At 38.5% G+C, this 24,776-nt stretch overlaps 1 protein-coding gene across 4 annotated transcripts in view; it reads left to right on the forward strand.

Moving 5' to 3' along the window:
- The window catches only part of brsk2a (BR serine/threonine kinase 2a), a 272,067-nt gene that overhangs the window by 221,087 nt on the left and 26,204 nt on the right, over positions 1-24,776 (forward strand). For 3 of the 4 annotated variants that reach the window (XM_047349792.1, XM_047349802.1, XM_047349822.1), the window contains exons 8-14: positions 580-726; positions 4,962-4,993; positions 9,381-9,545; positions 10,548-10,645; positions 11,714-11,864; positions 12,672-12,737; positions 24,616-24,676. In XM_047349792.1, the coding sequence (XP_047205748.1) occupies positions 580-726; positions 4,962-4,993; positions 9,381-9,545; positions 10,548-10,645; positions 11,714-11,864; positions 12,672-12,737; positions 24,616-24,676 (720 nt within the window). The remainder of the gene's footprint in view (positions 1-579; positions 727-4,961; positions 4,994-9,380; positions 9,546-10,547; positions 10,646-11,713; positions 11,865-12,671; positions 12,738-24,615; positions 24,677-24,776) is intronic. The other variant, XM_047349812.1, reaches the window with a different exon arrangement.

Genomic DNA, 24,776 nt, shown 5'->3' on the forward strand with positions numbered 1-24,776 from the left:
GACAGGGATACTCCCCAGCAGTTAGACTGCACTCAGATCATCTGTTACGCAAGTGTACCCTTTCCTTTTCCCCCCTACTTACTCCTCATTTCTCAGCCAATATGTCTGTCTTTTCCGCTGGTTTCCTCTTGTCCTCTGATGGAGGCTGCCATTCATCACACAGCCACATCTGTGAGGTGTCGGCACTCTTTGATAAGTGACTCTGATCAGAGAATGCTAAATAAATTAGGTAAATGAGAAATCGGGGTGATTATTAGAAAATACCAATTTTCAGCTCACTGCTGTTTTTTTATATATTAAATATTAATTTTGCTTTGCACTTCACAGCAAAATGTTCTATAGTGAAAATGAACTAATTTAAATAGGTTGAGGAAAGCAAATCGATTCTTTAAGGATTAAATCTCAGAATTTGGTTCTCCGCGATGTGACATTGCAGATTCGATATCTTTTTCTCTTTTCCGTTGTGTTTAGGTAAGGGTTTTTATTTATATACTGCAAACTTTGTCCCCTCTACCTTATAATGTTTTTCATCCATGTGCCGTCTGCCTCAACTGATTCTCTGCTTTCTTGTTCCTTCAGGGTGCACTGCCATTCGATGATGACAACCTAAGGAATCTCCTGGAGAAGGTGAAGTTGGGAGTGTTTCACATGCCACATTTCATTCCTCCAGACTGTCAGAACCTCCTGCGTGGCATGATTGAAGTCGACTCAACTAAGAGATTAACGGTAGGTTCATTTTGAAGGCTCAATGGCAGAGTATTGATTAATAACTTCATGTATCTTTGTCTGTTTTTCTTTTTCTGTAAGTTTGAGTTTGTTCATCCAGTGAAGTTACCAGTTTGTAGAAGGATGTTTACTGTTTCATTCTGAAAGGAATATTCATACCACTTGAATTTTACATTATCACTACAAATTTCACGTTTTATAAGGATTTTATATTATAATAACACACATTAGTGCATAATTATGAAGTTAAAAGAAATTTTACAAAATGTTCCACAATTTTTATTCTGTTCTACAATTTTCAATTGTGCTATGCATTAGTATCTGAACCCCTGATTCAATCCTGTGTAGAACCATCTTTCACTGCAGCTACGGCTGCAAGGCTTTGGAGGTATGTCTTTACCAGCGCTGCAAATGTAAGGACTGAAAAGTTTGACCAACGTTTGCAAAATAAGTTGAGCTCAGTCAAATTTGATGGAGAGTGTCAACCTCAATTTCAAGACTTACAACAGATTCTTGTTTGGATTTAGGTCTAAACATGTGAATGTGAATTGCTCTAAACCATTGTAGCTCTGGCTGTGTCTGTAGAGTTGCGGTCCTCCTGGAAGGTTAGCCTTTTCCTCTAGTCCTAAATGTTTTGGTGTCTCTAACAATTCCACCTTCCCTGTTCGTGCTTAATAAAAGCATCCCTACAGCATGATGCTGCCATGACAGCATTTTAAAGTGAAAATTGTGTGTTTAGGGTTAATGTTGTAGTGTTGGTTTTCTGCCACATATAACATTTGCACGTATCCCAAAAAGTATAATATTGGTCTCATCTGACTGGAGCACCTTTTTGCACATTGTCACCATCAGTGCACACCATAAAATAAAACTGCAGCTTTTTATACACATGCTGCATGCACACGCCCACTCGAGGCTCTCTGGTATCTTGATGAATCAGTGTAACTGTTTTCATGCTCGTGCCTGTGAGTAAATGTGGTGATACCGTAGTTGGTAAATGTTGCTGCTCCATTTCCTTTTGCCACAGTTTATCTTTCACATTGTCAGAATAACTATGAGCACAGTAACAGTAAAACATAGATTTATTTTTTATTTTAGAGCAAATAAAAAATTAAAATGGTCTTAAAAAGAACCCCAAAAAGGTCTATTTGCTTGTATTTTGACTACATGAGCTAAAAAAAAAAATACAACATACCTTTTTATTATGCTGTATGTGTACTATTTCCTTTTTTCTCATGTTCTGTCTGTTTGATGAGGGCAGGTCACCCTGAGATCCCCAGATATGCCCACCAGAAAGCAGCAGTGTCCTCGATAAAGGGTTACACTAAGACCAAACTGCTGGGAGAAAATATGGCATCTGTCTGCTCCCCTCTCCTAACTCCAAACGGAGCTCAGAGGATGTGTTGTAACCTCTCAGAATGTCAAATAGCCTTTCAGTTTGAGGATCCTTAAAGATTAGTGGCGAGCAACAAGTCACACATGAGGCAAGAACACCCAAGGGCAGACATCACAACAAGATGGGGGGGTCTGAGGTTATTTGGGAAGGGCTTGTTTTTTCATGATTTTCCTCATAAGCGTTTGATGGATCCATTTACAGGGTAATCATACAACAACGGTCTGTTTGCTCTTATTAATTAGATTCTGCTTGTTGATGCATGAAGGATTGTATCTCACAAAGCCAATGCCACCCTTAGTAGTGGGAGGCCATTGCCTTGAACCTAACAGGCTTAACAGCAAAAAATGGTTTTGTTTTTTATTTTCTCTCTGGTTAGACATCCAGAGGCCAGTGGTTATCACAATCAGCCTATGCTCTCTAGTCAAGTGTTAACAGAAACCCTAAAAAGATCTGTTTACTCCTGACTGATGAAGAGAAATTGCTACATCATTGGTACAGCTAATCATCCCAAACAGATAATGTCCTTGTAAGGAGGACAAACCTTAAAAGTTGCTGAAATTAAAGTCAATGAAGTTATAGTTTTGTATGTCAGGTGATAAATTTAACTGAAAGCACATGATTTGTTTTTTTACATGTCAGTATGACAATTTAAAACATCTAATATCTGAATTCTTACACAGAATCTCTTCCTGAAATGGGGCAAGCCATCTTTGCTCATTTCCCTTTAAAATAAGACTTTATTCATCCCCCAAGGGGGAAATTGAATTGTCACAGCAGTAAGACAGAGTAAAAATGTGCACATCTAGGAAGATAAATTAAAGAAAAAGTATTAATAAAAACAAATGGTCCAAAAAGTACTTGTAAAGCAACAACAAAGGCAAATACATAAAAAGAAGATTCCCCCTTTTTTGTCTGTTTGGGCAACAAGTAGAAGCCATTTGTCACAAAGCATGGTCATTGACCAATAGATCCATTCCAATCTGAATGAATTTGTATTTCCTGGTTATAATGCAACTCAAATTCAGTTTATGCCCTTTTTTAATGTTGTCTAAGAAAGCCAAGTCAAATGAAGTTGAATTAAGTGAATGACTTTGCTACAGGCAAGTATGAAAGCTTGTCAATATTTTATTTTTCATTTAGATATGTTTTGAAGCACAAGACAAGAAATGGGCAGAGAGGCAAGGGGGCAAGACATGCAGCAATGTTCTCAAGGTCTGGAATTGATATGACACAGACAGACCAGAAGCTGTAGCTGCAACTTCAAACTCTTTAACTCCAAACATCATCCTAAAGGGTAGAAAGCACTGAGATTGTTAGGAAAAAACATAGCCGTTACATCAACAAAATAATTTAGATGTGTATAATAGAGTTTTTCAAACTGTGCACAACAAAGTACACTTTTTGGTTTAAGTGTACCCACCCACAAAAATGTTGGAACACAAGGCCCATTGGCAAACAGCTGGCAAAATGTCAAGCAAGAATCAATAGTTGAGTTTTGTCCGTCACACTGATGATTGTTTGAAAAAGAAAGCAATGAATGGAACCCGCTTAATAATAAGTGATTTTTAACGGATTTTGGATAGAATAACCACTGCAAAAGTCTTTTTTAATACAAAGTTAATCTAATTAAATAGAAAAGGCACTATTCAAACAATGTTTTCATTTACTAAGGGAAAAAAGCTATCCAAGGCCATGGAGCTAATAAATTAAATAATGACATTTAAGTGCATAAAACTATAGAAATAACTAAACTATAGAAATCTTAAAAGTCTAAATACTTTTTGCAGCACAAACCCAGATGTGATCCTCCTGCATATATATATATATATATATATATATATATTTGGTCATGTGCAGTTAATGTTACATTTTACTTCAAACCACATTACTGTCTGTGTGATATTTGTCTCCTGCCTTCAGGCCTTCAATAAGGCAATGAGAGTAGGTCACCCACTGGCCTGTATCTGATAGCAAGGATATCTCTGTCAATACCATGACCTCTGCAGAGGCATACAGCAGTCACCAAAAGTCGCTAACCAGCCTGAAAGACTTTCTGATTGCTCTAATATCTCTCACAGTCATTTATCAGTTCTGCCACACAGAGGTAGGTCCTATGGGATGTAGGAAAGATCAAGACATTGATGGAGACATATACACATGAACCCTGAATGAGCGACAATAATTAGACTTGCTCTGAGCATCTCCTGTGGTTCCACAACAGCAGCGTGAGCAAATTAAAAAGTCCCAGCAGTGACATTGATCCTGTTTCTGTCTGTGGCCAGTTAAAGGAAGGAGAAGTCATTGTAGCAGACATCTTCCTTTGTTGTCCTTTGGCTCGCTGTTTCTGCCTCTTTGCTTTTGGCTCACTTGCCAAAGACCATGTTGATGGGGTTAGTGACTGAGCGGCTACATCACAAGTGCGGTGATAAGGGGTAGCAGCGAGGAAGCAATTTTTGTGAAAATAAAGAAAAATTGAAAGAAAATGATAATGGGAGATTCTTCTTCAGACCAGGGGCTTGGCAGGGTCAGTACTGTGTGAGATGGAGATAATAATCCCTATTGTAAGCTCAGTTATATCATTTCTCTTCCTCATCCATTGCTCAGCCTCTCTTCATCTCTTTTTATCAGTCTGTCTTTCCTAATTGCTTTAATATTTTTTAAAAGCCTCATCATTTACTTCAACTATTGAACTTGCTCATGTTTTCCAACACTGTTCAAATATCTCATTTTTCTCAATTGAATTGTGATCGCACATCTGAATATTTCTTTGTATTACCAGAAACATTTACAATTTTATTACTTGTGTACTAATGTTTTTTTCTCTCTCTTTCTTTTACAGTTAGAAAAGATCCAGAAGCACTCATGGTACATGTAAGTTTCTCTCAGCCTTTTCCCAGATTTTTACATACCACAATTTCATCCTTCATTAGACTATTCTGCACCTGAAGGGAGCTTCCACATGAAAAATGACTGAGCTTCAGCTATGTACACAAGAGCACATTTATGCAGGGCATGACTTCACTCTGGGGGACATGGGGGTAAATTGGTAGCGCATGAAAGAAAATTTGAAGCATATGGTCAAGTGAACAAGGAGAAGGCCTGAGGGAACATGTGGGGATGTGGAAACTAAACCAGTCTAACCTAAGTTCACACTGTTTGACATTACAAATACAATATATTCACTTTACTAGGCTAATATAAATCATTAAAGAACATTTAAATCACTTGTTATGAATGGAAGCAGAGTTGCTTTCTGAAAATATGATTTACACAAATAGAGGAAACTCGTATTGTGAGAATTTTTGCAACAGTATTATAATAACTGAACTTAACAGTTTAGTTTTAGGATAAACTTCTTCTATAGTTTATTAAAATGAGGTATCACAGAAGGAAAGTGAAAGTCCTTTAAACTCCTTATCTTTGACCGAAGGCGCATGCAAACAGCTAGAATGTTAAAAAGAGACGAGAAGGAACGAGCTGGGAGAGGAAATTGAGTTGTAGTATGAGACTTGTCAGTGCCAAGGATCACTTTCCTTCTGTCTTTTCAGCTTTAAGCTTGACGTTGACTGAATAAAAGATTGCCAGTGAACAGTTGAATGAGAATCGTGGCCATTTTTTAGAGGCAACTCGCCTGTGGTGTGGAAGAACATGGGTGAACCATGTGCCCAAATCATACAGTAGGAATAAACAATCAAAAAAATCATACTACTTTTATATGATTACAGTATTGGCAAATCCCAAGGGATTGTAATGAGAAATTTATCGTGAAACAAATCTGGATAAATATTTTGTTAAATTGCTGTGAACAATCCCTATGTTGCTTCTTTAAGTAAAGGCTGTTGCTTTTTATGCAGGCTTTCCATTCACAAGATGACAAGTAAGGTGTGACTCTGGGTTTTTACTTCATTTTATTTGGATTGAGATGATTAAGGTTCCAATCAGGATATTTTGACCCCAGTAATGATGTGAGTAGTTTAAGATCAGTCATTTGTTTGGCATAGTGGTAGCGCAGGGGTTAAGCGCAAATGGAGGCCTTGGTCCTTGACGTCACGGGTTCGAGTCCCGGCCCATTGTTTGCCTCATGTCTTCCACCTGTCTCCACCCCATTTCTTGTCAGCTTACTTTCATAAAACCCTTAATATGCTGATTCAGCACAGGGTTAGCTTAATTAGGAAAGTCACTGTTGTGTTCTGCTAAACAAGTCACCTTTAACATGCATCTACTTCTAAAGATATATCTGACTCAATACATACAGCCACATTCTTCAATACAATTCAGTCTCGCCTATGCTGATGTTTTTAGGCAGGGAACAACACTTACAGAAAATGTTTTTCTCCTGTTTTACTTTTATTAAAACTGTTTGACTTTAAACACAAATGCATTTTTATTTTTCTAATCCGATAGATATTACATAAAATGTTTGAACAACCTATAACTGTTTTGGCACAAGAGATACAGGAATTGTTAAATAATATGTTAAATTAGACTTAAGGTATCATTTTGTTATTGAATCGTTATTTATATATTTCGTCTTATTGAAACGATTTCTCATTTACGAGACTTTTTAATAGTACATGATAGCATTTTCTTACCCACAGCAATAGTGTTATTGAAAGACTAAATGAAAAAGTTTTGCTTTCAGCCATTAGGACTTGTGCCTTGGCTTGGACTTGCCCCTCAAAGACTTAAGACTCGACTTGGACTTTAAAAAAAATTACTTGTGAACATCTGTGATGTTTTTTTGGTGAAAACAGAGTGATTACACCTTAAATCCACCCATGTCTTAATATAATAAGTATATTTTATGTTAGCACAGTCAAATTGTAGAAAGGCGAGTTAGTTAAAGATTTAATTTAGAACTAGTTCACAAGTTCACTGCATGTAGATAACGGAGGACGTTTTTATTTTAATCGCTGCCGATGGGGTTTCTGCTTCACTGAGTTCACCAGATGAAAAATAATAGATTCAGGAAGGAAGCAATGAGGAGCATATCGACTCAAATCCGTCTAAATGTCTGTGTGTATAGGCATGTTTGTAGAAAAGAAGACTGCATTTCTTTTTGTGTTTTGCTGAAATAGAGAACTGGCACAGAAATCCTTGTGAAAATGGTGTCGGTGTAACTTGGCCTTTCAAGTTAAGGCCTGCCTATGTTCTCCCCGGAGACAGCCAGACAAAAGTTGGGGAAAAGTGACATATCTGGGAGAGTGTTTTGGAGGAAATGGGATAATAATGAGAATAAACTAAGTTTGTAAAGTGAGCATGACTGAGAAAAGCAGCTTGCAAATCTCAACAAAATCACTAAGTCATATACTTGTCAGATAAGCAGGATTATCCATGTACTTACATGCAAAATGGCTAAATTTGGCACTGTAAGTGACTGTTATAGATTATGAAATATCATAATGAGCCAAATGATCAGATAAACAGAAAGAAATGGACACTAAAAACTTTACCAACAGCTTGTTTTGTTTGTAGAATCATAAAGTTCATTTAAGAGGGAAAATTGGCTGAGAAAAAAGCAGCCAGGTATGAGATCAGAAGGGACAAGCTTCAATATGAAAACAAAATACAGAAAAATGTTTATAGTACTTTCATCTTAGTAATCTATTGATTATTCTGATGAATAAACGAGTAATCGGATAAAAATTTGGCACATTATGCAGATGTTTCATTTAAGTACTGTAGCTTATTTAATGAGTCATACAAATGTTTCTGGATGTTTCTTGCTCAGGTGTTGCAGCATCAAGGATGTGCTATCATGGAATGCTAATTCAGTTTTAAGTGATCCCAAACTTTTGACACTTTGTTTTTTTTTGGCACTTTGTTTTGCCCCTCGCTGTCTCCTCCATAGCTGAAAACCACGCCTGGCATTTACGTATCAGCACCATAAGCTATCATTGTGAACGTGATAGCATTGTGCAACACAAATGACAGCCCGGCCAGAACTCGAATAATTTGAGGAATCGTTTCAGCCCAAATCCTGTCTTCTCTGAGCCTGCTATCACTGTTCAGTCAGTCAGGTCTATGGTCCACAGATATAACATCAGAAGAAGCCCAGGGCCTGACAGGATCACGGGCAGATTTCTCAAAGTCTGCATGGACCAACTGTGTGGTATTTTCACAGAACTGTTTAACCTGTGTCTTATTCAGCAGAAGTTTCCCAAGCTCTGAAAGGAGGTTGTACTACTGGCAAAAAACAAATCTCCAAAAGAGCAATTTTTGGCCAGTGACTTTGACCCTTTCTTGTTATGCAGCCTTTAACACTATTTAATCACACACATTGGTGAACAAACCCCTGCACGTTTTTAATCTTGATGTTGGTTTTGCGAAAAGGATTTTAGACTTTATAACTCTTAGGCCACTGGCTGTAAGGTTGAATGGTGTCCTGCCCAGAAAACAGTTCTCATCCACAGGGTCACCTTAGCGTTGTGTCCTCTTCCCTGTTTTGTATATTTTATACACAAATGCAAGAGTGTCTATAAAAACAAGCACCTCCTCAAGTTTGCAGATGACACTGTTACAATCAGTCTGCTGCAGGATAGAGATTCAACATGGACCTATTTTTGACTACTTTGTGAAGTGTTGTGACGAACATTACCTGAATTTGAATATCAGCCAAACAAAGGGCATGGTCATAGACCTCAATAAAAAGAAAAACACTGTACTGTACCAACAACAATCAAGGGATCTCTAATGGAGACTGTGGACGGTTATGTGTACCTGGGAACAATCGTAGATAATAAGCATAGAATTATCTCATTTTTTAACCAAAATTTGGTTTTATTGCTTGGTATGAAAACTTGTCCTTGGAAAATAAGAACTCTCTGTTTAGTCTTGTTAAACCAGCTAGCAAAATGATTGGCATTCAACAGCAGCCCATGTCTGATATCTGGAACAGACAAATTGTAAAAACAAAAAAGCCAAAACCCTCCTAGTTTGCAGAGGCCCCAGCCCCCTTTTAGAGGAATGTGTTCTCCTTCCTTCAAGTTGAAGGTAAAGATTGACAACTATAAAGTGCGTTTGGGACAAATATTCTTTTGTCCCAAGTGCAAATAAAGCTTTTAATCACCTTTGACCAACGTTTTAGAATGTTTAACGGATTTACTGTTTTGTAAAATTCTTGTTATTATTTGAGATTTTCATGAAGGTGACATTTAAATTATGCCTAGACTGTCTTCAATGCTGTGCACCAGATTTCCCCTTGTGGGACAATAATGAGCTGAACTGAACTATTCTCAATGCTTTTTTGCATTCCTAGTGGTGGAAAAAATGAACCAGAGCCAGAGCAGCCTGTGCCCAGAAAGGTAACCATCCGCAGCCTGCCTTCTGCAGACGACATCGACCCAGATGTACTGGACAGCATGCACTCCCTGGGCTGCTTCAGAGACAAAAACAAACTTCTTAAAGACCTGCTCTCAGACGAGTGAGTGGATGGATGTTAAAAAGGGATGGATTAATACATGATAAGTTTGTTCTTGGGTCCTGCTTGGTTTTCCTTGACTCTTACAAAATTCAGTGAAGCTGTCGCGGGAGATGTCAGAAACCATAGATCATGTAACTGTTAACACACAGCGCTTACATTTCTTGGTGCTGGATACTTTTTGTCCAAACTTGTCTTGGTTTGCACTACAAGCTTGCTTGTGGGTCACCTAGTGCATGTCCTGCTACTACCAGCTAGATTTTTCTTCTGTGAATATGCATTTACATATATGTCTGCTGTAAACATGAGCCCACTAATGTTGCAGTTCTTTAATTTGCCCAGCCCTTTTCCGTTAATGCTAAATTGGAACTGCTCTCACACTATGCCCTCGCTTCCCAATTTGCTTCTTTTCTCCTGGGAGAATTTTGTAATTGTGCTGCATGGGAGGAAAATCTGTGGTCTCCATTTCCCTTCCCCTGCTTTATTTTAGCTGAAGTTGCAGGTCCTTGTCTCTTTGCCTCCCACCGCTTTCCAATCTGTCTTTATTATAGAGGCCTATTCCCTGGGTATTTTGCATAGAGACTGCACCACAGAGGGTAAAGACATTAGGTATCCTGATTTGCAAAGAAAGTAAAGGTCGAACTTGTGATCTTTTGATACTTTCATTGGACTCGACACTTACCGGCACACACTGTATGTAGTAATATAACTGAGTATGGTAAATAAAATATATGCTTACTATGATGTGAGTGTTTAATGATCTGTAAAACTAAACTGCGTTTGTTTTAAAGATGAAAACTATTTATCAGCTGTTTTACTGTGCACACAAAAAAGATTAAAGGACATTAATCATAGAGGATTTGTACTTTAATCTTGCATTTATTTCTTTAATTTATTCAAATAGTTAACATTTCAGTCAGATTACAATTTTCCATCTCCTAAAAAGGTTTAATCGTGTTTTTTTGTTTGTTTGTTTTTTTTACTTCAACTGTTAACCTTCTGCAGTGAGAACCAGGAGAAGATGATCTACTTCTTGTTACTTGATCGTAAGGAGAGGTACCCCAGCCAAGAGGACCAGAACCTTCCCCCTCGTAATGAGATTGGTGAGTCCCGGAAGGAACAATAAAAACGTCTCAGACAGAGAATAAAACATAGATTTGGTTTGTCACAAACGTCAAGAAAACGGTTGGAAAATGTTTGGATGTATGTTTTCCGGTAAACAATTGTAATAAACGGACTGTTTTTAAGTATATTTATGCACTATAGCAAACAAACACACAACAAAAAACCATTTAAATTACAGCCTCAGAGACATAACATAAAATGGATCAATAATAATAATAATAATAATAATTATAATTATTATTATTATTATTATTAGTAGTAGTAGTAGTAGTAGTAGTAGTCTTAGTATTATTAATACAATATTTATATTATTATTATTTCAAGGATTGTTGAAATGTAGAAACTATAACTAAATACAAAGGTTTTTATCTATTTAAGCAATACCAGAGTGGATTTTATGATAAACAGCTGTTTATTCAAACAAAACAAGCCAATTTAGAGAACATTTTCTTGAAAAAATTGAACTCATGAATGCTTTTTGTGGCTCAACCAACCTGCAGTGTTTTCCTCTATCAGAAGGAATCGGTTCAGCTCCAGCTCACGCAGCGTTAGATTGGTTCTTCAGTTAACGGATGAGGAAAGGTTTTTGTTTATTGAAGATGAATAACTCTCTCAATGAAAAATAGTGTCTTTAAATAGAAAGGATCAACAAGGTTTTTAAAAAAGCTGCCTTCTGATTTAGGTCACATCAGATGAAATTAAATTGGTGCATCAAATCGAGAAGTCTGAGCAGGGATGGAGATGCTCTCTTTAAACTCCTGCTTAGGTTACTTTCTGACAGCAGTGTGCGTGTCTGCTGTGATATGCCGACATTTTGATGAATAGACTCCTCCTTCAGTGAATGTGATGCAGTCAATATAGTGGCCATTAGTTCAAGGGCTGGAAGGAAACCATTACTTATTGTCTATTAGTTAGAATGTCAATGTGATCCGTGTTAAACATCAGTCAAAATCCTACACACACACAAGCCATTCATAAAATAACCACCCAATACCTGCGATCATATGATCTACCCCTAATAGGTCAGGTTTTTCTGTTTGACACAGATCCTCCAAGGAAGCGGGTCGACTCTCCAATGTTGAACCGTCATGGCAAGAGGAGGCCAGAGAGAAAGTCCATGGAGGTTCTGAGTGTCACTGATGGAGGCTCACCAGTACCAGCCAGGAGAGCTATCGACATGACACAACATGGACAAAGGTATGCATACAGGAGGAAAATGAAAGCAACATATTTTGGAATTTAGAAATAAAGGTGCATCTTAGTAAATTAGAATATTGTTGAAAAGTTTATATATTTCTGTAATTCAAAAAGGGAAACTTGTATAAATTCATTACGCATCATTTTTGATCATTTTGATGATCATGGCTTACAAGTAATGAAAACTCAATATTTGTTTTTCAAAACTTTTTATTATTACATAGAGAGACTCAATAAAATGACTTTTAAACAGAAATATTATGTCATGGTCTACAAAATGTGGTGACTTGGAAATCAAAGCCATCATGTCACACTACATGTATGCACTGATTTATGCCAAAGAAGCCCTGACTAAGTATTGAGTGGATTTCCTGCACATTACTTGGACTATCTTTTCCGTAAGCTTACATTTCTGTATTAAACATTTTTTGTTTCGTCTTATGTAACATTCTAATTCTGAAAAACATAATTTGGGTATTCTGTAGCTGTAAGTCTGAATAAACATTTACAGAAATAAAAGAATGAAATGTATAATTCTGTAATAAATGTATACAGCATGAATTACACTTTTTGAATGGAGGTATTGAAATACAATACATTTTTGAAAATGTTTTAATATATTGAGCTGCACCTGTATAAACAGGACATTCTCTGTATAAGTGTTTGTTTTGTCTGGAGGATCCCGCTTCTTGGTTTTTGTTTCAGCTGCTCTGACAGTGAGTTTGCATCCAGTGTCAAACTGCACAGTAGAGCTAAACACAAACAGAGACTGACTCTCTGCTCACTTTTTCTTCTGTCTCATCATAGTAAATCAGTGTACAGTAAAAGCTTGGATATTCCTGATGCCAGAACAAAATGCAGCAAAGAAGAAAGGTACTCACTTGCCTTCACTTCCACATGCTTTCACCCCCCGCCCTCCCTCGCTCCATGCCCCCACCCATGCAAGGACAGGAAAAAAGATGCAGAGATCCTTTATGCTGAGGGAATCAGGCTTTAAGGTTCAATTTTAACTTGTTGTGACTTTTTATCAAAAAATGGGGATGTCGTTTCTAAAAGTTTAGCTCCTAATTAATTTAGTTCTGAAACTGAAGATGACTGCACATTTAGAATTCAGAGGCTTAGTATCAACAGCCTCACTTGTTCAGGCATTAACTCAATTATCTCTTCTCCTCATAATCAGTTCTACCATACTGTGTCCCACTTTCTCTAGATGCAGAACATTTCTCCATTTTGCTATTTTGGAAATGCTGAACTCATGCCAGGAGCGCAATCCCACGAGGTTGAGCGCACTGATTTAAAAATCCTTTTCCACATCTTATTTCAACTGCGAATGTATCATCACACCACACATTTGTGCTCAGGGGCAGTGACATTTGTAACAGCAGGGAAGTTTGCATCAGAGTGAGTGATAACATAAAACTGAATAATGTTAGTCGGACTGGTGGAGGGCCAGAAAAGGCTTTGATGTGGCGACAATGCAAAAAAGTGCATTTAATTTATGAAGTCTGTTGTCATCACGTTAAGTGTTCTTCCCCCAAATGTGAGATGTGTTGGATTCACTGAGGGAGGCCACTTTAGAGATTTTAAATCCATTTTAATATCTTTCATCTTTAAAAAACAAACAAAAAAAACCCAATCTTTTCTCTGGTGGCTTTGAATTCAAGCTTAAGAGTCTTCTTTTGCTTTATCATCTTCTCCTTTCCATTTCTTCCCTTCAGATGATTCCAGAATTATCTGGTTTTCTTTTGAATTAGTTAAGAAGCTTTATTCAGCTTTTAACCTTAACTGTTTCAGGCACACCTAGATTGCTGAAATTGCAATCTTTCGGATTTACTGATTTTACTTAAGCTTTAGGGACTCCAGGTACACTGCTTTGCAAAAGCATTTATGCCCCTTGAACTTACTTACTTTACATTATATCATAATACAATGAAAGTGTGTTTTATCTGAATTTTGTGTGATACGCCAACACAATTTAGTGACTGTGAACTGGAAGGAAATGCATTAGTTTTCAACATCTTTAACAAAAAGTTTACGGTGCATTTTGGATTTCTCTTTAATCAAACACCCCCAAGTAAACTCCAGTGCAACCACAATTGCCTTTAAATACATCAGATTAGGAATTTGAGTCCACCTGTTTTTACTTCATTCTCAGTATAAATCCAGCTGTTCTGTAAAGGCCCCTGAAACCAGTTTGTTACAATTTGTTAATGAACGAGTGAACAAATAGCATCTGGAAGATCAAGTAACACAGCAGGTCAAGACTAATGTTGGAGAAGCCTAAAGAATATTTTACTTTTTTTTTTCTATAAGTGTATATCCAACGCTTTGAGCATCGCTCAGAGCACTGTTCAAAACATCATCTGAAAATGAAGAGTATAACCCAGTTGCAAACATACATGGCTGAGATGTATAGGCTGGGCAAGGCAAATGGACAAATATGGGAAAAAGATGGCCATAAGACATCCTGTTGCTGTTTGCCACAAGCCATAAAGGGGACACAGTAAACATGTAGAACAAAGTGCTCTGGTGAGATGAAATTGAAATTTCTGGCCTACACGCAAATAAAAAACCTGAGAAAATCACCCTAAATACACCATTGGCGTGGTATTGCATGGTGGTGGCACCATGATGCTGTGGGTCTTATTCAGCAGGGACCAGCAAGCTGGTCAAAACTGAGAAGATGGAGCTAAATACATTGTGATGCTGGAGAAAAACCTGTTAGTGCCTGAAATAGACTTTACAATGGGGTGGAGGTTCACCTTCCAGCAGTACAACAACCCTGAACATTCAGCCAGAGCTACAATACAGTGGATTTAGATCAAGTCATATTCATGGGTCAGAATAACCAATTTAAAGTCCTGACCTAAATCGAATGGAGAATTTGTATCAATACTTGAAAATTGATGTTGCCAGAAGCCCTCCATCCAGTCTGATTAAGCTTTATCATTAAATGAGCCAAAGTTTTAGTTCCTAGAAACCTGGTGACATGCATAACAAAAAACTTGTACCTTTTAACTGCAATAAAAAGGCGTTCTGCAAGGTATTTCCTGAGGAGTGCTAAATACAAACTTGGCACTTCTCAGAAGCAACAAAATCAACAAACTTTATATAGTATATGCTAATTTTTGTTGTTCCACTATGTAAAATCAGATAAAATACATTTAGTTTTACAGTCTGTTGTAACATCACATCATCAGCATCTACAACGGCTCTTTGAAGAAACCCTCATAATGAGCTACAACAACATTTAATTTCCCTTTGGGATTAATAAAGTATTTTTGAATTGAATTTGAACATGAAAAAATGTGTAAAGGTTCAATGGGTAAGAATACTTTTGCCAAGTGCCTGTAACAAAAGGAAACTACATAGGTACATTCTACACCTATTGTTTGGAATAATTCAAATTTAGATTTTTATAGTTAAATTCAAACATAATTATTAACCTGACAGATTTAGATTTTGTTACTTTTAATTCAAGCAAGACATATGTTGTTCATTGAAAAGGACACTGTACAAGCGGTATTATTGGGAAAAAAATTTATTCCTGTTCTTATTTACATTTTGACCAACAATGGCTATTTAAACCGTTCTCAATAATCAGTAGAAAAGCTTTATTGGCATTACAAGAATCAAATCCTTCTAACTGCTGACCAGCTTTTTGCATGTTTTTCTGGCATTTTGACTATTTTTGTTTGGTGATGAGCTCAAAGGTTGAGGTTGAGGTTGAAAGGCCTCCTTGCAATCACCCTTACTATTAGCTTCTTCATGTGTCTTACACAGTCAATTCGGAACTCAGGCTGAGTTAACATTACTTCCAGCCAGAAGAAACTTTTTAAAGTTTAAAGATTACTTTAAAGTTTAATCTGCCAATAGGAATGACAAATGTTGGGCTGTATATCTATGCAAAAATCCCACCTTTCCCCTACATTGCAACATATGAAATAGTCTATATCATATCCCATATTTACAAAAAAACAGCTTATCTGCATCTTTCTTCTATGCTACTTTAGAAGAATGTTAGTTGTACCCTTCCATCTAGTTTTCCTCCAGGAGCTCCTCCCTTTTAAAACGCCTTTCTCTCTGTTTCCAGTTGTCCCTCGTGTAATGCTGACCTTCATTCCCAAACGCTCCCGCTGTTAGTGCGGAATTGCTATGCTAATGTGGAAATGCTGCTAGTTTTGCTCTGCCTGGCCTCCTATCAGTTGTTATAAATTGGAGGAGGAGGGAGGTTGCGATACCACAGCCCCTCTGCCTCCAAATCAAATCTCTTATTTTTCCTTCCTAAAAAATGAACTTTTCCATCTTTTATCTTGTGTTCGTCTTCGCTTTGTTTGATCATGCCGATGTCTGTGTGTACAAGATGCTGGTGCTGGGAACGAACGTACAGAGCAGCGTAATGTCCAAAGATTTGAATGACTTTCTCTGAACCTAACCTTATCTTTCCCCAACAGCAAAACTTTTGTCGACGGCTCAAAAGATTTGTAGAACTTGAGATCAGAGGCTGTCAGAGAGAGGGCTGACTTTGATACATGTGTTTTGACGTGATACATTTCCACCAGCATAAAAGGGTGAAAGAGAGAGGAAATGGTTTTTATTTTAAATTAAATAGCCTGAATGCTGGAAGCTCAGTTACAGTATTTTGCTTAACACTTGCGATCTGATATTTTTTGTGAAGCATAAATGCAGCAGTGGCCACGTTGCATATTAATAGAAATGGCAACATCCTCATCTGAATGTCTATTTTATTCATTTTATGCTGTAACTGGCCTTAAAATATAACTAAAGCATGATAAATCCCATTGATTTAACTTTGAATCCTAACAACATGCCAGGAGAAATGAAGGAAGGTTAATGATATGTAAATGAAAAATGGAAAAGTGCTGCACTGTGAAGAAGAGAATATCAATGAATTTTTTCTTCTTACAGATTTGCTCTAGTTGTCTCATACAATCCGAATTTAAAGTAGTTTAAACGGTGTTAAGAAGTCGGGCTACCCTGGTTGTCGCACACTCAAATTTATTTAAGAGGCTAAAATGAGCACAAATAAAACACCTTTTAGACTGATATCTGATGCTGAAACTGCACGGGGTGGTTCTGCGTTGCGGAGTTGTGAATATTAATGTCCTCAGGGGGGTTTCAGGGCTCAGAGGAGGAAAAGAATTTAAACCATATGTCAATTTACATGAATATTTACTCATATTGAGAAACTCCATTGGTGGGACAGTTGGTGCCAAAAATGACAGGAAGACTGGACTTTTCCTGTTTACTTTTAACCATGGTGACTGACAATACTGTCTTTTTTTGCCGTTGTAGAAAATAAAACAAATAAAATTATGAATTGGATTTTATTTTAATTTATGGTGATAAGGAGCAAAACTCAAAGACAAATCCTTTAACATAGGTTGGAGCATACCACAATTAACCGTGCTCAAGTGGAATGCCTGTGTGCACAATTAGGCCACAGAATTGACCAGATTGCAGATAAAATGAGAAGAAATTTATATTTTAACATGTTGTACCTTTTGTAGTTTGATAACTGGAGGTGCCTCAGAACTTAGGTCCTAAAGTGACACTTAAATTTTACTTACTGTTTAAAAGGGCTAACATAAAATTTTATTTAAGCATCTGTATTTTCTTACTTTTAAACTCAAAATTATTGGAAGCCAGATTAAAAATTTTCTCCACTCGTGCTCAAAATGACTCAAAGTGCAAGGGTCATAGGTGTTAGCTTGGCAGGTGGGTCCTTCAGGTCAAATGGATGTAACTTTTTTCATCTTTATTTGGATTTTAAATTTTTAAAGCTACTGTCACAGTTTTGTAAAATCTCACCACATCTGGGCTTCCAAACGTAAACAAATGAAGCAATATTTGTGAAACACCAACTCCTGTTGAGTATATAAAATATATTGTTTATTATACCCATGTTACATGTATTGGATATCTGCTGGGTATCCAAATTCAGGGTGCTACTATCTGCAAAAGGACACAGTACATTACTTTTCATCATGCTGAAAGTTCAGTGCAAGGGCAGTGGTCAAATAGTTAGCTGAATAAATTAGAAAAAAGGGCCAACTCATCTGCTATGCTATCCGTTTTGAGCACTCGACTGTCCAAACGCCTGCAAACCACATGCGGGAGAATAAGTAATATTACCATCAGGTCATTTCAACTATATTTGCTTTAGACTTACTAAATTTGGTAGCACTGGTCTGACTGCTCACACCAGCAAAAATGTTCAACATATCTGGAAAGCTACAGTATGATATACAGGGGTTGGACAATGAAAGTGAAACACCTGGTTTTAGACCACAATAATTTATTAGTATGGTATAGGGCCTCCTTTTGCGGCCAATACAGCGTCAATTCATCTTGGGAATGACATATACAAGTCCTGCACAGTGGTCAGAGGGATTTTAAGCAATTCTTCTTGCAGGATAGTGGCCAGGTCACTACTGGTGGAGGAAAACGTTTCCTGACTCGCTCCTCCAAAACACCCCAAAGTGGCTCAATAATATTTAGATCTGGTGACTGTGCAGGCCATGGGAGATGTTCAACTTCCCTTTCATGTTCATCAAACCAATCTTTCACCAGTCTTGCTGTGTGTATTGGTGCATTGTCATCCTGATACATGGCACCGCCTTCAGGATACAATGTTTGAACCATTGGATGCACATGTTCCTCAATAATGGTTCGGTAGTCCTTGGCAGTGACGCGCCCATCTAGCACAAGTATTGGGCCAAGGGAATGCCATGATATGGCAGCCCAAACCATCACTGATCCACCCCCATGCTTCACTCTGGGCATGCAACAGTCTGGGTGGTACGCTTCTTTGGGGCTTCTCCACACCGTAACTCCCGGATGTTGGGAAAACAGTAAAGGTGGACTCATCAGAGAACAATACATGTTTCACATTGTCCACAGCCCAGGATTTGCGCTCCTTGCACCATTGAAACCGACATTTGGCATTGGTATGAGTGACCAAAGGTTTGGCTATAGTAGCCCGGCCGTGTATATTGACCGTGTGGAGCTCCCGACGGACAGTTCTGGTGGAAACAGGAGAGTTGAGGTGCACATTTAATTCTGCCATGATTTGGGCAGCCGTGGTTTTATGTTTTTTGGATACAATCCGGGTTAGCACCCGAACATCCCTTTCAGACAGCTTCCTCTTGCGTCCACAGTTAATCCTGTTGGATGTGGTTCGTCCTTCTTGGTGGTATGCTGATATTACCCTGGATACCGTGGCTCTTGATACATCACAAAGACTTGCTGTCTTGGTCACAGATGCGCCAGCAAGACGTGCACCAACAATTTGTTCTCTTTTGAACTCTGGTATGTCACCCATAATGTTGTGTGCATTTCAATATTTTGAGCAAAACTGTGCTCTTACCCTGCTAATTGAACCTTCACACTCTGCTCTTACTGGTGCAATGTGCAATCAATGAAGACTGGCTACCAGGCTGGTCCAATTTAGCCATGAAACCTCCCACACTAAAATGACAGGTGTTTCAGTTTCATTGTCCAACCCCTGTATATACACACTGCTTAAAAAAATAAAGGGAACACTAAAATAACACATCCTAGATCTGAATGAATGAAATATTCTCATTAAATACTTTGTTCTGTACAAAGTTGAATATGCTGACAACAAAATTACACAAACATCATCAATGGAAATCAAATGTATTAACCAATGGAGGCCTGGATTTGGAGTCACACACAAAATTAAAGTGGAAAAACACACTACAGGCTGATCCAACTTTGATGCAATGTCCTTTTAGGCTCATGTTGTGCTGATAACATCTGAGATCAAGCTGTCTAGTATCATTCCTTTAACGTAGAAGGTACTCCTGAACCAGTTTATCTGTGCTTTTTGTGAGTCTGCTCTGTCTTCTTTAACTCCAGTCGGTCACAGCAGATTGCTGTTCACACAGAACCAGATACTGCTGGAAGGTTTTTACCGATAAAATGAAGTGTTTTTTCTTAACATGGTCCCAACATCCATGCCCAGAATGAGAGACTGCTGCAAAGTGAATGACTCGTTGCAATCAACTGTCGACACGAGTCAAGGACTTCACTGCAAATTCAGGGACTCGATGCAGTCGGCTGGGTTACAGAAAGCTTTTTTCCAGTTATAATAATATACTAAACTTGATGGTATTGTAGTATAACTTAGACTGAATTGGAATTGATTTCCCAAAATGCAATGTATTAATTGCATCTAAATCTGTCTTTATGGTGGGACTAAACTGAATATATACACTGCTCAAAAAAATAAAGGGAACACTCAAATAACACATCCTAGATCTGAATGAAATAAATATTCTCATTGAATACTTTGTTCTGTACAAAGTTGAATGTGCTGACAACAAAATCACACAAAAATAATCAATGGAAATCAAATTTATTAACCAATGGAGGCCTGGATTGGGAGTCACACACACAATTAAAGTGGAAAAACACAATACAGGCTGATCCAACTTTGATGTAATGTCCTTAAAACAAGTCAAAATGAGGCTCAGTATTGTGTGTGACCTCCATGTGCCTGTATGACCTCCCTACAATACCTGGGCATGCTCCTGATGAGACGGCGGATGGTCTTCTGAGGGATCTCCTCCCAGACCTGGAGTAAAGCATCCGCCAACTCCTGGACAGTCTGTGGTGCAACATGACGTTGGTGGATGGAGCGAGACATGATGTTCCAGATGTGCTCAATCAGATTCAGGTCTGGGGAACGGGCGAGCCAGTCCATAGCTTCAATGTCTTCATCTTGCAGGAACTGCTGACACACTCCAGCCACATGAGGTCTAGCATTGTCCTGCATTAGGAGGAACCCAGGAAATGCACCAGCATATGGTCTCACAAGGGGTCTGAGGATCTCATCTCGGTACCTAATGGCAGTCAGGCTACCTCTGGCGAGCACATGGAGGGCGGTGCGGCCCTCCAAAGAAATGCCACCTCACACCATTACTGACCCACTGCCAAACCGGTCATGCTGAAGGATGTTGCAGGCAGCAGATCACTCTCCATGGTGTCTCCAGACTCTATCACGTCTGTCACATGTGCTCAGTGTGAACCTCCTTTCATCTGTGAAGAGCACAGGGCGCCAGTGGCGAATTTGCCAATCCTGGTGTTCTCTGGCAAATGCCAAGCGTCCTGCAGGGTGTTGGGCTGTGAGCACAACCCCCATTTGTGGACGTCGGGCCCTCATACCATCCTCATGCAGTCGGTTTCTAACCGTTTGTGCAGACACATGCACATTTGTGGCCTGCTGGAGGTCATTTTGCAGGGCTCTGGCAGTGCTCCTCCTGTTCCTCCTTGCACAAAGGCAGAGGTAGCGGTCCTGCTGCTGGGTTGTTGCCCTCTTATCGCCTCCTCCACGTCTACTGGTGTACTGGCCTGTCTCCTGGTAGTGCCTCCAGGCTCTGGACACTACGCTGTCAGACACAGCAAACCTTCTTGCCACACCTCGCATTGATGTGGCATCCTGGATGAGCTGCACCACCTGAGCCACTTGTGTGGAGTCCGTCTCATGCTACCACAAGTGTGAAAGCACCACCAACATTCAAAAGTGACCAAAACATCAGCCAGAAAGCATAGTTACTGAGAAGTGGTCTGTGGTCCCCACCTGCAGAACCACTCCTTTATTGAGTGTTTCTTGCTAATTGCCAAAGATTTCCCCTGTTGTCTATTCCATTTGCACAACAGCTGTGAAATTGATTGTCAATCTGTGTTGCTTCCTAAGAGGACAGTTTGATTTCACAGAAGTTTGATTTACTTGGAGTTATATTGTGTTATTTAAGTGGTCCATTTAATTTTTTGAGCAGTGTATATATAGAAGGCCTATGCTGAAATGTTATTTACATGCATCTGGATATCATCATATGCCATAGAAAGGCAAGTCATATGCACAACAATGTGAGGAAGGGTATATGCTTGTCCAAAATGTCTCAGTTGTGCACACAGCATTGAAGAATTAAATATCAAAAACGCTATTTATAAAATTGTCCCTTTTACCAAATGTTGGTTAAGTTGCATTCACCAATTTATGTAACGTGTAAAGTAAAACAAAGCCATTTAGTCTTCTGGTTTCAAGCTCATGCCGCTCATCCTGAGTCTTCACTCCTACACATTTCCAAAAAGTAGATATATTTAGTTTCCAAAGCACCTCTATACATACTTTGATCAGTATCTGCTAGTGTGTATGTTCACAATCAGTCTGCAGTAATTTGGAAACTGCTTTAAAGCAAGTGAGAATTCATGCTCACCAACATGCAACTGTTGATCCAACAGCTTCTCATGTATGACTTAATGATGTAGCGTCTGGGTTTTCTAATACATGATAAATGATTCCCAAATAGTGTGTGCTGTTCATTGTAAACTAAGCCTTCAATGACAATAATTCATCTTTACTGTGAAGCAGTGGCGAGCCACTGACAGCCCATTACTGTACAGCATAACCATCTGTAACATAAGCTTTATAGACCTGCTGGTCCAACAGTAACAGATGCAGAGTGCCTTGGAACAATATGCTCATAATGGCTGGAAGTTCTGGCCATGTTTTGATTAAGTTTACAAGCACTGTAGTGGTGAGCAACTGTGGTTATGTATCAGTGGACAATTGGACCTCAATGTAAATGATAGCAACTGTCTGGTCAGCTGCTCAGTGAAACAAGAAATCCCTGCCAACATGATCTCTGTGGATCTACTCATGTGTGGCTGAATGCAAAGGAGTACAACTGCTGTTAAAAATTCCTTTTACCAAAGGGAAACAATGTATATCAATCCACATGTTCACAAATGCGTCAGCGCTGAGATGCAGAGAGAAAGCGACCGAGCGAAAGAGGAGGAAGGGGGTATTATTAGGCCGAATGACAAAAAGAGACAGTGTTGTGACAGTGAGCAGCTGGTGTTTCCAAGTGTTGACAGGCGCCTGTTTTTGTGTGTGTGTGTGTGTGTGTGTGTGTGTGTGTGTGTGTGTGCACTTGATGGAGACAGATTGGGCTGTGATTGTTCATTTCTGAGCAAGACTCCACTCATTGGGGGTTATTGACAGCATCTGTGAGGAAAATGACAAACATGACAAATGGCACTGAACCAAATGTTCCTCTTTATTCTGCATCTCAAGATACTTTGCAGGCCCAAAGGCATAAAAAAAAACCTCCAGTTTGTTTTGTTTTATTATAAATGTGCGGATAAGGGGAAAACCAGTTTGAATGGTAGTCTGAAAAGTTGCCCATGGATTTGTCAAATCAATACATTCGAATCCAAAGGTTAAGTGGTGTGCAACTAATTGATGGGAGTCAATGTTAGTAATGTGGATTGTCAGGTTTGTGCTGCTGTTGTGTTGGAGTGTAGTTTGTTGGGGTCATCCATTTTGGTCGGATATATATATATATATATAAATGGATATATATATATATAAAGAGAGGTTTTTGTGTTTATTTCATGCAAGAGTGATTTATCTGTCAAAATAAGGTCAAAGGTCCCCCACCTATCGGTGAAGCAGCTGATTAAACAGTGTCATTTAGCGTGGTTTTGGTTAATAATTATCAGTTATTAATGATAATTACCTAACTGTAATTATCAAGTGCTTTGAGCCCATAATCACAACACCAGAGGACATCTCTGATTTCTATTTGTAAGCAATGATTTTTGGTTGAGAAAACTATTTTCCTCAAGTATGGTTTTTAATTACAATTTTTGATAAATATTCCTTAATCTATAGTCATAATCCTTACAAGTTACACTCCTAATGTCAGCCGATGTTGTTTGCAGCAGACTTGAAAACAATGTACAGTGATAACCAGATATGTTCATACACTGTATAAACAGACACATGATGTTTTTTCCTCTCACCGTCTCACATTAAATCTGAAAAACGCTTCTTGTTATGGGTCTGCCAGGATTACCCATTTTTGCTATTTGCCAAATGCCAGAATAATGAGAGAGATTTCTTTTGAACTTTTTTCAACTTAAGAATTTTACATACATTACCTTTTGTAATCTTTTTTATATTGTGCAGCTCTAGTAGATGCTAGTAGTCTTTCTTCTCAGTAATCACACTGAAAGTGGGCAGAGAAAGATGGGGGGGGGCATGCAGCAAAGGTACTGGAATCAAACACAGGACGACTGCCTTTAGGTCTAATAACCCCCCTATATGGTGTGATCGCTCTGCCCTAACCCTCTGCTGTGTGCTGACTCAGGTACAGCCTCCCTGACTGAACTTGTAAAACAGAGTCAGCTTTGTATGCTGCTTTCCTCAAACACTTTCTTTAAGCCACTTTGTTGCCTATTTGATGGTATACCTACAAACATTGTGGAGCAAATGTACCCATGAATGAACTATACTTGTGGTGGTCCACAGTTTTCTTCCTGATTTCTGTGGATTTTTCCAGTGCAACGTGATCTTATTGTATGTAAGCGTCTGACTTTGAAGAAAAAAATCTCATAATTCAGGTGTTTATGAAAAAGTAATCTCCTCTGTAAACCCAACTTAACTAAAATATATATGTTCAGTTTTCTTAAACAGTCAGAAACAAAGGTTGTCTTTTTAAACTTTGTGTGTGTAAACATCTGGTTTCAACTGTATTTGTGATTTACGATGTGCTGTTGTACCTTCTAAACAATACGTAGAATGTAAACCATCCTCTGACCTCCCCATACGTTTACTGAAACACGTTACAGGCCACAGGCTGATGTTTTAAATTACCTCTGCTCCTTTGTGTGTTGTCGCTTGTTTTTGCCACAGGTCGCGGTCTATTAGTGGAGCCTCTTCTGGTCTCTCCACCAGCCCTCTTAGCAGCCCACGGGTAAGTCATAAGGCTCAGACACAATCACTCACATTCTTTATAACATACTGGTTAACGACCATCCAACTACTGCTGATACCACCTTATTGCTGTTTTGTTA

The sequence above is a fragment of the Girardinichthys multiradiatus genome, chromosome 2 (genome assembly GCF_021462225.1).
Source record: "Girardinichthys multiradiatus isolate DD_20200921_A chromosome 2, DD_fGirMul_XY1, whole genome shotgun sequence".
Taxonomy (NCBI): Eukaryota; Metazoa; Chordata; class Actinopteri; order Cyprinodontiformes; family Goodeidae; genus Girardinichthys; species Girardinichthys multiradiatus.